Source organism: Tupaia chinensis, unplaced genomic scaffold (genome assembly GCF_000334495.1).
Source record: "Tupaia chinensis unplaced genomic scaffold, TupChi_1.0 Scaffold000069_1, whole genome shotgun sequence".
Taxonomy (NCBI): Eukaryota; Metazoa; Chordata; class Mammalia; order Scandentia; family Tupaiidae; genus Tupaia; species Tupaia belangeri.
In genome coordinates, this window is record NW_006159529.1 from 626,350 (window position 1) to 639,867 (window position 13,518).

Sequence of the window (13,518 nt, forward strand, 5' to 3'; positions counted from 1 at the left end):
GAAGCTCTCCCTAATTTATTCTTTCCTCCCCTTCCAATGTATTAGTATTACACAGATAGCTGTGTCTGAATTTTAGAAATCAATACTGAATGTTTTTATCTTTTTTCCTCTGTAGATACCTATGTATCACATTAACAGTGACAGTAGTCTTCTCCCTCAGGCTCTTAGTTTGGTTTTCCACAGACAGGGATGAGACCAATTTCTTTCTCTAAAGAGCTGTAAAGTATCATATGAAAAATGAAAAGTGGGCTTTTTAAATTCTGGTTCTTCATTCACGCACCCATAGAACAGGGAGTCTTCACTGATTATTGAGACTTTAGATGTTGTATCTGTTGGCGCATGAGGCATCCCGTCACCTCCTCTTGGTCTTTTTCTTTCTCCCACAGATCCCTGATGTCCATGATCCGGAAGCGATCCCACCCCAGTGGCAGCGGTGCTAAGAAGGAAAAGGCGACCCAGCCAGAAACAAGTAAGCATCACGTCCGTTCGATTTACTTTCAGGCGCGGATGATGTTCGGTGTTTCTGTAGCTCACGTGTGTGCTGAGGGCTTTGACTGCTAGCAGCCTGTGGGCAGACAGGTGTGAAGACCGTAATGGCTGTAAGAACGCGTCCTGCAGTTTATTGTCTAAAGGAGAGAAACACGTCCACACATGGTGATACCAGGAAGTATGTTGTCATCAAGAGACAAGGTGCTTCCGGAGGGAGGGATGGGAGTAATTCCAAATGAGGGATCTGGGGAAAGACAGGGTGGTGAGTGAGTGCGCCGACATGTTACCAAGTGCCTGTGCCGTGCGTCTGCGGCACTGTGCGCTGGAAATCCGAGATATGGAAGTTACGTCCTCGCATAACTAGACACCAAGCCTACAGGTGCGCTGGAAATCCGAGATATGGAAGTTACGTTCTCGCATAACTAGACTCCAAGCCTACAAAACTAGCCCAATAAACTGGAAATCTGGAGGAGGAGTACATGGTTCTCAGAGGATGGAGGTAGACTGCGGTGTTGGAAAGTGCTGTTCACACTGAGTGGTTGGCTGTGTACCTGGAACACTGGGGTGGAGGGTGTTTAGGGTGGTTCAGAGACAGGGGCAACAGGGTCAAAGGTCCAGAGTAGGGGCGGAGTTTGGGAAATGGGAATCTGAAAGGAGATACATCCCGAACATGGGGCGTGGGAAAGCAGATCTGAGAGGTGGGAAGGAGCCCGATTCTGGAGGCTCTCAGCTGTATCTGGGACGTTCTTCTAAGAGAAGGAGAAGTTTCGAGTAAGGGTGTAACATGATGCGATTAGTCCTTTTTTAAAAATCACATTGGCTGAGAGGACAGAGCGGACTGTAGAGGGATGAGGGTGGATCCAGTGGATGAGGGAGGCTGTTTCAGTCACTCAGGGATGGCAGCAGCAGGGATGGAAAGGGATGGGTGAACTCAGGAATTATTCGGGGAGGTGGGGTTCACAGGACTCTGATTGGAGGCAGAGGTGTGCAGGATAATATGAGGAAATGGGAATGGAGGGAGAGGGGCCTTCCATTGGGCAGAGGCACTGGGTGGCAAGGTGCAGAGGTGTCCTCAGGGCCATGCGCAGCTGGCGTGTAGCCACAGAGAGAGCACAGGCTTCGTGCCTGCAAACCGCAGAACCCAAGTTAAACTCAACAAGATTCACTCGCACCTCTTAGTTGGCCTGGTTCAAGCCGAGATTCTTCTTGGCCCTTTCCCTGCCCCAGTCCAGCCAGTTTCATACCCTTGACAAGCATTCTCAGATCCTAGGCCTGCTCGTGGCATCCTATATCCTGTGGCATTTCTGTGCTTCTCACGGCCTCCCAGTAGAATGTGCACTCTGATCTGTTTACAGGCAGTTCTCTGCGTTTCCTTCAGCCTTGTTTCTCATGCTATCTGTCCCTCTTTATGGCCAGACCATTACCTCTAAGGCTGTTACGCATTTACTCCTGTCTTCTCATTTCCGAATGGTCTCCCCACCCCTCTGGTCAGGTGAGGTTCCCCTCACATGTCCTCCGTGCATGTTGCAGGCGGATTGCTTGTGCGTTCCAGGCTCTTCCGCTTCCTGTTCATTAGTAATATAGTTCAACATTCATATTAATCTTACAGATGTGGTGCTACGGCATTTTGCTTTAAATTCTGTTCGTTTAAGGATTTAATGTCCCACCCCCAGCTTCTGCTCCTGGCCTGGTGGTTATCTTCACATTCTCTTCTTCTGAGTGGATTGCAAGCTCTTTGAGGGTTTACTGTTCTCTGCAGCCTCCCATAGCTTTCATGCTTGTCAGATGAATTAGTATTTGGACTTAGTCTTTTTCTTCTGAGCAGGGACCTTGCAGCATCGTTACAGATGAAAGCTGACTTCCTCGCTTCATTCAGCACTCGGTTCTGCCTCCTGCAGAAGCCTCTTTCTCCACACATTGGTAGGGCTGAGAGGCAGACTGTGCTTTGTACACGGCGTGGCAGGCCTGCCTTTGGTGATTTGCAAGAGGGCCCTGCTCTTGGGTTACTGGTGTGGATAGTGGTTTGTCCCCCAAAGTTCACAATTGGAATTTTGTCTCCAGCGTGATGGGGTTGGGAGGTGGTGAGGCCTAGTGGGAGGTCATTGGATTGTGGTGATTGGATCATGGAGGCACCAGCCTCATAAGTGGAAGAACACTATCTCTTGAGTGATCAAGTTGTAGCTCTTATGAGAAAAGGTTACTTCTTAGGACCAGCAGTTGGCATAATGGCTATGTTGCTAGACTCCCATGTAGTTGACCATGGTTCAAGTCCTGGCTTAAACTCCCACCGGGCATGTGTGCGTGCGTTCCCAAGGTCCTGAGAGGAGAATGGAGGAGAAGGGATTGCGGCATGGCCATCCCCCCTGGGGGGTGATTCCTCGCTTTCTGTCTCTCTGTCTCTCTGTCTTTCTGGTGAGTGCACGAGCTCTATACTATCTGTCCCTCTTTATGGCCAGACCATTACCTCTAAGGCTGTTACGCATTTACTCCTGTCTTCTCATTTCCGAATGGTCTCCCCACCCCTCTGGTCAGGTGAGGTTCCCCTCACATGTCCTCCGTGCATGTTGCAGGCGGATTGCTTGTGCGTTCCAGGCTCTTCCGCTTCCTGTTCATTAGTAATATAGTTCAACATTCATATTAATCTTACAGATGTGGTGCTACGGCATTTTGCTTTAAATTCTGTTCGTTTAAGGATTTAATGTCCCACCCCCAGCTTCTGCTCCTGGCCTGGTGGTTATCTTCACATTCTCTTCTTCTGAGTGGATTGCAAGCTCTTTGAGGGTTTACTGTTCTCTGCAGCCTCCCATAGCTTTCATGCTTGTCAGATGAATTAGTATTTGGACTTAGTCTTTTTCTTCTGAGCAGGGACCTTGCAGCATCGTTACAGATGAAAGCTGACTTCCTCGCTTCATTCAGCACTCGGTTCTGCCTCCTGCAGAAGCCTCTTTCTCCACACATTGGTAGGGCTGAGAGGCAGACTGTGCTTTGTACACGGCGTGGCAGGCCTGCCTTTGGTGATTTGCAAGAGGGCCCTGCTCTTGGGTTACTGGTGTGGATAGTGGTTTGTCCCCCAAAGTTCACAATTGGAATTTTGTCTCCAGCGTGATGGGGTTGGGAGGTGGTGAGGCCTAGTGGGAGGTCATTGGATTGTGGTGATTGGATCATGGAGGCACCAGCCTCGTAAGTGGAAGAACACTATCTCTTGAGTGATCAAGTTGTAGCTCTTATGAGAAAAGGTTACTTCTTAGGACCAGCAGTTGGCATAATGGCTATGTTGCTAGACTCCCATGTAGTTGACCATGGTTCAAGTCCTGGCTTAAACTCCCACCGGGCATGTGTGCGTGCGTTCCCAAGGTCCCGAGAGGAGAATGGAGGAGAAGGGATTGCGGCATGGCCATCCCCCCTGGGGGGTGATTCCTCGCTTTCTGTCTCTCTGTCTCTCTGTCTTTCTGGTGAGTGCACGAGCTCTATAGCAAAAACCTCTCCGAAAAAAAAGAAAAAGGTTGCCCATTCAAGAAAATGGGTTGTTACAGTTCTCTCTCTACGTACACCCACCATGCTCTCTGCTGCTGTCAGCTGTGGTGTAGCTGGCCAGATGCCAGCTGTGTGCCTTTGGGAGTTTCAGCTACTGGAAGGAGAGTCCTCATTTGGCAAGTTCTTGCAGTTATTATAGTTACAGAAATTTCCTTCACTTTATGACCTTACATCAAATTTAAATTTATTCAACCATAATGTGTTCTTTAGAAATTTTGTACATCATGGCGACATGAGTTTTTTTTTAATTGCTTTTTCAAACATATATGGTGAAAAAGTCATCCTGTTAAATTTAGAAATTAGTTTTCATTTCTTCTAGTTAGTACCAGAAGGTTTTATTGAGTAACAAGGTGATATTTTTGTCTGTAGGGTGTTTTTTTTTCCCCCTTTTGGAAGAACTAACTTATTTTTCAAGTGGGTCTTAAAATTTAAGCCCCAATTAATTACATGTAGCTTTCTGATCCAAGACTGACCTTGAAGCACTAACTCAAAGAACATTTGATTTTATTTTCCTGTGGCAGTTCAATAACATTAGACCTGTTGTCTTCATTTGTCCCCTTTCTTTAATCTCCAGCATCCTGCATATTTCTATTGTCCCTCTGATTACACGCTTTTGTAAGACAATTACCAACTGTGTGATTGCAGAAAGAATTACAAAACATACCATGAGCGCCCTGCAGGCGACTCTCGCAGATTTATTAGAACTGCTTAATAGTTTAAAAGTTCGTATAGATTGCTTTCTGCTAGTTCACAAACAGGGTGAGCAAGAGAGAAAGCTTGTGTAGCTAACCTAGGGTTGCCCTGGTATTAAGCCTGAGTAGGGAATCTGATAAGAATGATTTCTTTTCCTTAAGACCAATTAAGCCTTTACATTTGAAAGAGGCTGAGAAATTAAAGCCTGGTTTATCATCTGTACACAATTCAGATAGTGGCACGCCTCTGAATTATCACTATGCTTCTGGCAAGCAAATATAAGAAACTACTTTAAATTCCTGCTATGTTAGATGCGGTTGCAGATTTGAATGGTGTTGACCATAATTCTCCATCTGTCTGCCTTAATTAGTTTTTGTATGGTGCATTTAATTGGGTTTCAGTCATTCCTTACAGAGCACTAATCTGTTTGTAGGCGGTGTTCCTATCGCCATGCAGTTCTTCCTAATCTCACTCAAAATGGCAGCCTTTCTGAAAAATCAAATGTTTTTTTTTCTTTTTTTGAAGATATCTTCTCAATTCCCAGAAATAAATTTCATAGCTATAACCAGGTGCTTGAATGACAGATGGAGATTTAGTCTCCCAGAATTCGAATAGGGTCAGCAAGAGCACTTGTCGTGCATAAAAGATATTCAGATATTGAATGAGTGAGTGGATGGATGGATGGATGGATGAATGAATTTCTACCCACACTAATTTATTGCACTGTCCTTGTTAATGTTTGAGAGCCACAAGGAGAAGGTGCCCAAGAAAACACTCCTTAAGGACTCCTTAAGGATCAACTAATGGATCAACTCACAGCTTGATCATCTTTCAATTACTGGTGGATGAGTTCTAACTGTGGCGATGGAGTTTCCCATGTCGCCTGAGAAAAGATACTTTTTTGACTTTTAGATCTGAAAAATGGTGTGTGGATGTTGAGAAATTGTCATTCCTAGCATCTCAGTGGCTTCTGAGGATGAGACAGATCTATAGGAGGTGAAGACTATATCAGAAAACCTAGGGAATAGGACAGATACAGCAATGATCTCATCATTGAGGGGCTGAGGCGGTGAGGATAATGGAAATTTCTGGATTTTTCCAGTTGCTCCCAAGGGACTTGTGTAAGAGAAATGGCTTTCCAGAGTTAGAGCAAAGCCTGGCCATAGTAAATCAAAGAAGCTTTGATTTAGGCCTCCTTAGTATAAAGCCCGATACCAGTGCTTAATTACCTCAGGGATGGAGTTGCGACAGCCTCCATTTAGAAGCCAGCCTTTTGAGGTTTAGTCGTTCTACTAAATGGTAACAAATATTAATAGCCACTAAAAACCAAAACTTCAGAAGCCAGTCGGGAGATACTTGAGTGCTGCCCACCATATGCCAGGCAATGTGGAGTAGATTAAAACTGTTCATTGGAAGGTACTTACCAGATATTTAAACTTAAATGTACTGGTGGCAATAGAGTTAGACGGCGGTAAACACAAGATCTGAAGCGGCATTAATGGTGATGCTTATTCCACGTGGTTCTGTGGTTTCGGTCAAGCTGTTCTGCAAGAAAGACACTGCACTGCTGTAATCGCCAGGGTTAAGTTCTCTTCAGCCGCATTCATCGCACCGGTGCACATCTCAAATTCGATTTTAGTTTTTGTAGTAAAATAGTGTAAAGGTTAGACAATAGATAAAATTTAATATCAAATTGAATCACTTATTGTAATTATTACTAGATGTATGTTTTCTTTTAATATTGACCGTTTTGAAAAGACTTGAAAAACGTTTCCTTTCCATGTGATTTTAAACAAAAGATAGCAATTTAAAAATAGATTTGTACCTATCTGTAGCTTGTCTTTTGACTATAGATTTCTTCCAACAAGGAAAACATCTCTTCGATATTTTTTTTCTCATATAGGCTTCTGGTAGTTATTCTCCCCTTGGGCTGATTTCTTTGACATAGGATGTACTGTAAGTTATGCAAATATCTTTGAGCCAAGGATGAATGATTATTTAGAATCAAGTGCAAAGTTTTTGTTTGTTTGCTTTTTGTTTGTTTTAGATATTTGCCATAGGGATGTGGATACTCAGCAGAGAGAGACAGAAAGAGGAAAGAGAAATCAATCCCCAGGGGGATGGCCGGGCCATGATCCTTCTTCTCCATTTTTTCTCCATTTTTGCATTGGGATTTTGGACACACGTGCACATGTGCCAGGTGTATTTTTCAAGCCACCAGGTCCGGGGTTTGAATCACAGAGTTGGCCATATGGGATCTGGTGCTTTCACCACCATGCCACTTGTTGGCCCCTATTTTTTTTTTAACACCTGGAGAAACTCAAGTCTGTTGTTAAACGTTGTTATTCAGAAGCTGTTAACCTTGGTCAATTATTGGTGTTCTGCTCCTGTCTTAAAAAGGGTTGTGATTAATTCCATAGATTATTCATATCTAAGTCACTAAAAATAGAAAGGAGTGGGGTGTTTGGGGTTTTTATTTTGGTAACCTAAGATGATTTATGTATGTGTTATAAAAATAGAAAGGAGTGGGGTGTTTGGGGTTATTTTTGGTAACCTAAGATGATTTATGTGTGTGTTCTTTGAACAGCTGAAGAAGTCACAGATCTAAAGAGGCAAGCAGTGGAAGAGATGATGGACAGAATTAAAAAGGGAGTTCATCTTAGACCAGTTAATCAGACAGCCAGACCGAAGGCAAAGGTATGGAGTGACGAAACGCTTTTTCCTCCCATGATATTTCCTTTTTTAAAATGTGACCATTTGAAATGTGATGACAGCTGTATCGGGCCTAACTGTCAAATCTTAGAATCAGGCTAACTTCGTATATCCACATCTCGGAAGGGCTCTGTTTGACCCCTGGTGAACTTGCATCCGTGTGGAGACTGAGTCACGTGATGGCAGGGTACACTCATCTCTGAGAGGGATGCCAATATGAACCGTTGTCCCAAACAGATAACAACTGGCCCTTCCTTTCTTTTCTTTGATTGCTGATTCTCTTGTGTAATTCTGTTGAGTACCTACTATGTGCCAGACACTGTTTTAGGCATGGGGACAAATAGTACATGAAACAGACAGAAATCTTTGCCTTCCTGAGGCACCTGTTTCAGTGAGAAAATCATGTCATAAAAGCGAAACAGAATCAAGACAACTTTTTTTTTTTTTTTTTTTGGAGAGGTTTTTTCACTATAGGGCGCATGCGCTTGCCAGACAGAGAGAGACATAGAGACAGAAAGCGAGAAATCACCCCCCAGGGGGGATGGTCACGCCGCAATCCCTTCTCCTCCATTCTCCTCTTGGGATCTTGGGCACGCACGCACACCCGGCGTGAGTTTTAAGCCACCAGGTCCAGGACGCGAACCGTGGTCGACTATGTGGGAGTCCAGCGACATAACCATTACTCTAACTGCTGGTTCCCAAGACAACTTTGGAGAAGTATGAGGTTTATGTGATAGTTTTTCATTAATTTCATAGATGTATTCCAGGTCCCTTCAGGGAGAAAATTTTGTGTACACAGATGGCATCAGCCGTCTCTTAAACTAGACCAAAAGGGGCTTTCTGGAGTCTGCCAGGGTACTTAGAGCCTAGAGCACGACTTCTCCACTGCCTTCCTGTACCTGGCACATTTACACAGGCCCAGTAATCGTGTTCGACAATTTTCTGGGGGGAAAGAAGTTCCTTCTGTCCTCATTCTAATCAAGCATCAACAGACCGGTTCTCTTTCTTTCTCTTCTCCTTTTTCATCCACCTTTGTGTTGTGTTGTGTTGTTTTGTTTTTCCCTCCACTCAAGGACAGCCTTCTTCCACTGTGTGAAGTCCCCAGTGTCATGACCATTCAGTACAAATTCTGTTGGGTTTTCAAAGTTGCCCCTTTGTCACAGGCGAGGTGTGGGTTGTTCAGAAGAGAAGGTTAGCAAGAGGGAGAGAATGCACACCTCAAAGAGCAGGTTTACACCTAGTGAAGCAGAAGCTCCAGCCAACGGTGTGAAACAGTTGAGTCTCGTGCCAGTGACCTGAAACGGTTTTCTAAGTAAACGACAGAATGTCATACTGGAGAGAAGCCGAGTGCGTGGAATGGCCCGGCACAGCTGTTTTGGTGCTGGTGACTGGTCAGTGAGTCACAGGCACGTTGTTGGAGTTGGGGCCTGGACACTGTTACCCAATTCCCCCACACCTGTTTTCTCTTCGAAGTGGGAATAGCACTCGCTCTCTCTGACTCATAGGGTTGTTGTCAGGACCATATGGAATAAAATGCCAGATCTGACTGCCACCTTGCAAAGAAGACATTTCAGAGACGTGCATCTCATGATTATTATGGAGGTGATAAACAAAACCCAACTATCACTAGAGAAGATCGATGTCGTGAAGAAACAGAGGTAGTTAGGAGAGAAATATGTTGAAACCGTCCTCAATCCTAAGCACAGTGTTCCGTGCGTTCATTTTCAGAACATCACCGTGTGCTTTTTCTTTCTTCTCGTGCTCTTCCAACAGTTATACATTATTTAATGACAGTTCAAAATCTGGAAAACAGCTGAACCAGGATCGGTGGACGACTGGGTTTTCTGCTGGTAATCATTAAACTGTGTAGCTGTAGTGCTGAATGACTGGGTCAATAACCTTTCAAACAAAGGGTCACTGCATGTTCAAATACAGACTCCTCTCCTTAGTGCTGTCAGTGCTTGGCAAAATGTCCCCGTGGTAAGAGTCTGCGGCCCAGGCTTCAGAGGGCTCGTGCAGTCAGAGGGCAGCTTGGGTGACATGGCGACCCTTCGGAGTATGCCTTCGGGCAGGGCATTTGTGCAAACATCACAGCTTATCACCTGAACAGTTTCGCTGCAGAAGTGAGACGTGCCCCGAGAATTCTTACTTATCTGCATATTTTCAACATTCCTTGATGATGTTGGTGGTGCTGGCATGATTGCAATTAATGTCTTGGAGCTTATGACTAGCACTGAGGGCATTCATAGTTCACAGAAAACCTGGGCTATGAGAGTCGAATGCCGTTGTCAGATTGGCACATGAGAAGCAAAACCGTTTTCCCCTCACTTCCACTTCTCTATCTCTATTTTTAAAAAAATTGAAATGCGATTTTATTCTTTTATTATCTTTCGAGAGGTTGCTATTGACCACTTCCTGTTTCTTGATGAGAGAGAATATCGCTTGACCTCTTCTCCAGGAATACGAGGCTGGAAGGTCCCTTTCACTATGGCTTGACGATTTTCTCCTCATCTCCGTGCTTTGTGGAAGGAAGTGGTTCAGTGGACATCCTGAGCTGCTCTTTCAGGAGGGCTTCGTGCTAAATTTTCTCTTCACTCAGTTAGAAACTGTGAGGTGTTGTGGGACAGGCAAATAGTACCCAGAATTTTTTTTCAGATGATTTCATTCATGGTGTTGCCAGAGGGAACTGGGCTTGTGATCAAGACACCTGACTCAACTGTTACCTTCTTCAAACGCAACTTCCCTCCTAAAATGAACTGATTGGACCATTTCCCCTTGGGGTGACTGTTCTGGCAGTCAGTGGTGCCAGCCTCCTCCTGGAAGCCAGTCCTTGCTGGCCTCTGCTCTCCCGACTCAATCCTCTTGTGAAATGCATGAAAGGACGAGCCCGTCCCCTGTAAGCTGGCCTTGGCCTGTTGCTTGCTTCCTGCTCTGCACTGTCTTTTCCCTCTTCCTGCTGGAGGAACCCCAGCTATGCGAGGTTGGAGAACAGCTTATTGTAAAATGTCCTGAATAATTTGTAATTCAATCTTGGAAATCTGGTATTGACCAGACCTTTTCTGTCTAACCAAGAATTAACAAAAGGATTCTTAAACGGTCGCTTGTCTCTTTGCTTTGACTATAACTTCTCATTTTCTACTCAGCTGCCATTTGAGAGCACTAACATGGCTAATGTTGTTTCCTAACTTTGAGATGTAGACCTATTTCAAAATATAGGTAGTTAATACCTATCACCACTATATGATAGCAGTCCTTTGTAAACCTCTTTTAGTATTTTTAAATTGAATTCTTTAGTTTTGTTTTGTGTTTTCTGTTTTTGTAATTGCAGGCAGACTCTTCCAAAGGCTCTGAAAGTGCAGTCAACGAACTGAAAGGAATACTGGTAAGAAGAGATCTCAGTTTATTGTGTAGTTAAGAGAATATGCTCTACGTCTCTGTTTTCATGACTGATGGTTTTCCATATGTTTTCTCTCCATTTGTAATTAGCCTTATTTCTACGACAGTCTTCCCGATTGTACTTGGCCCCTTCCATCACATGGGCTAATCATGTATTGAGTAACACTTTGCTGTTTGTATTCTAAGAGTGGTTCCTGTTCGCCAAGTCATTGTTTCCTGTTCTCGCCCTCCAATCCCGGCATTGTAGCTTCAAGAGCAAGGGGCCATATGCAGCGTCGGGACAGCGCTAGGGTGAATGACAGACATATGACAGACGGGTAGTGCTTTACATAGATACTGCTTTACTCGGAGGCATGAAAGTGGACTTCGTGACACTTAAATGGAGATTTGAGCTCCTAGCCAAATATGTTAGTGTCAGGGTCACCGTCTGCTTTCTCTCATCGTGGGAACAATCATTTTATACCAAATTGGAGAATAAAGAGTCCCTTTTTCTAGGAGGTCACTAATTCCATTTTTCAAGGCACTGCATGTCCACTGGAGAGTCCTTCATGCCCCCTCTCTAATCGTATTTCTGTTTTCCAATGTGCGAGCCTTCACCAGTGGAATAAACGGCCACTGCCCCCTCTCGCAGCTGCTGAAGGAGAAAACGCTCACTTAGAAAACGTTTCAGACCCTGAGAGCTGCGTGCTCAGATCCCGTTGCAGCCGCAACCCCAGTTATTATGCGCAGTAAGTCAACAAACATGGGGGCGGAGGTACAGGACTCCGCACTCCCGTATTTGTTGTTACTGTGCTAATTACGCATTCCCTGTCGACATCCACATAATTGTGGTAAACAGAATGCTTTTCATCAAGCATGTCTTTAAACAGTCGACTTAACTCAGAATGACTTCATTAGTTCGCTTTAGTTTTACGCGAGTGGGATTAGCACTGAAGAGAGGTCTGACACTGGCTGGCAGTGGTGGTCTACCTGCAGGATGAAGTATTTAAACCACTGAAAAAGTATGCGAGCATTATCTAACTGCTTTTTGGGTCAGAAAATGTCCTTACCCAGTGTTCTGCTAAGACCACCTTTGTTTTGGCATTTATAATGTAAGTATGTGTTCATGAAGATGTCACCAGGGTACTATGAGGTCCCAGAGTGCAGTTTTTTTTGACTAGTGAAAGGGGAAGTCTTCCGAATTCGATTATAAAAACAGGTTTATTTTTCAAAGCAATATCTGTAGGAGATACATAGGATATTTGATTAGCCAAGATGGCCCATTTCCTGATGCGGCTGGATGGTACTGAGTTCACGGAATTGCTCTTAACTATCATCGTCACTATAAAATCATTTTGTGCCACTTCAAGGAGAGAAATATGTGAAATAATTTGCAGATTATAAAAGTTTTGTTTTAGGGGCCAGCAGGTGGCATGGTGGTTGAGACACTGGACTCCCACATGGTCAACCATGGTTGAGTCCCAGACTTAATGACTTGAAAGTCACTCCCAGCATGTGTGTACACATGCCCAAAATCCCAGAAGGAGAATGGAGGAGAAGGGATTGTGGTATGGCCATGCCCCTGTAGGGTGTGGGGGCCACGATTTCTCACTTTCTCTCTCACTGCCTCTCACTATCTCTCGCATTTTCTCACTTTCTCTCTCACTGCCTCTCTCTATCTCTCGCTTTTTTCCTCTGGGGAGCACACACACCTTATGACACAAACAAAGTGAAATACACACAGAACTTCCCCAATTTTATTTTATAGTCGTGACAATAAAAATTATTTGAAACTAAAATTCTTTTTCAAGTTCTTTTTTGTTGTTCCTGCAAATCGCCCTCACCTTTCTTGCTCAGTATCTGTTAGTAGACCTCTCTGGCACTAACAGTATCTCACCAGCAGGCATTATTCAGCAACATTGTTTTGTTGCCTTACGATTTTTTCAGAAGTGGAGCTTATGATCCACTACCTTACTCCTCTTTGCCAAGTGGCAGCCTTCCTGTACCCCAGTAGAATTTCCCTTTGGGGGATTAGGAGTCATCTGTAACTCCCAGGAGCCCAGGGCTAAGAAACCATAAACATCTTTTTTTCTTAATTGCCAGAGGTTGCGTGCCAAAGGGAGACAGAGAAGGAGGGGTGAAAGCACCCTCAGTGGGGCTGGGTCAGGCAGCAATCATCTCCTCCTCTATTTCTCCATCCTGTCGGGATTTTGAGCATACACACGCACGCACACCCTGCATGGTCTTCCTTCCTTCCTTCCTAAGGTCCTAAGGGCACTTATGCTGTGGGACAAAGACAGAAAGAGAAAGAAAATGAGAACGTACTCACCATCAGGAATGGTCACCCCAGAGTCCTTCCATTCTTTCTTCCCACTTTTGGGATTTTGGGCACGTATGTCCACGTGCCCGGAATGTTTCTCAATCCACCGAGTCCAGGACTTGAACTGAATGGCTGATTACGTGGGATCCAGCAGCCATCACCATGCCACAGCGTGGTTTTTAAGCCGTAGGAACTGGAGTTGAGGAACAGTTGGGCATCGGGGATCTGGTTCTCTATTTTTTTTTTTTTTTGAGAAGTTTTTGCTATAGGGCGTGTGCGCTTGCCAGACAGACAGAGAGAGACAGAGAGACAGAAAGCGAGAAATCACCCCCCAGGTGGGATGGTCATGCCGCAATCCCTTCTCCTCCATTCTCCTCTCGGGATCTTGGACACGC

General features: G+C 44.7%; 1 protein-coding gene across 3 annotated transcripts in view; it reads left to right on the plus strand.

Annotated features, from left to right (window-relative positions):
- SHTN1 (shootin 1) overlaps positions 1-13,518 on the plus strand; it is a 122,976-nt gene that overhangs the window by 82,598 nt on the left and 26,860 nt on the right. For all 3 annotated transcript variants that reach the window (XM_006142206.3, XM_006142207.3, XM_006142208.3), the window contains 3 exons: positions 387-469; positions 7,304-7,413; positions 10,757-10,810. In XM_006142206.3, the coding sequence (XP_006142268.1) occupies positions 387-469; positions 7,304-7,413; positions 10,757-10,810 (247 nt within the window). The remainder of the gene's footprint in view (positions 1-386; positions 470-7,303; positions 7,414-10,756; positions 10,811-13,518) is intronic.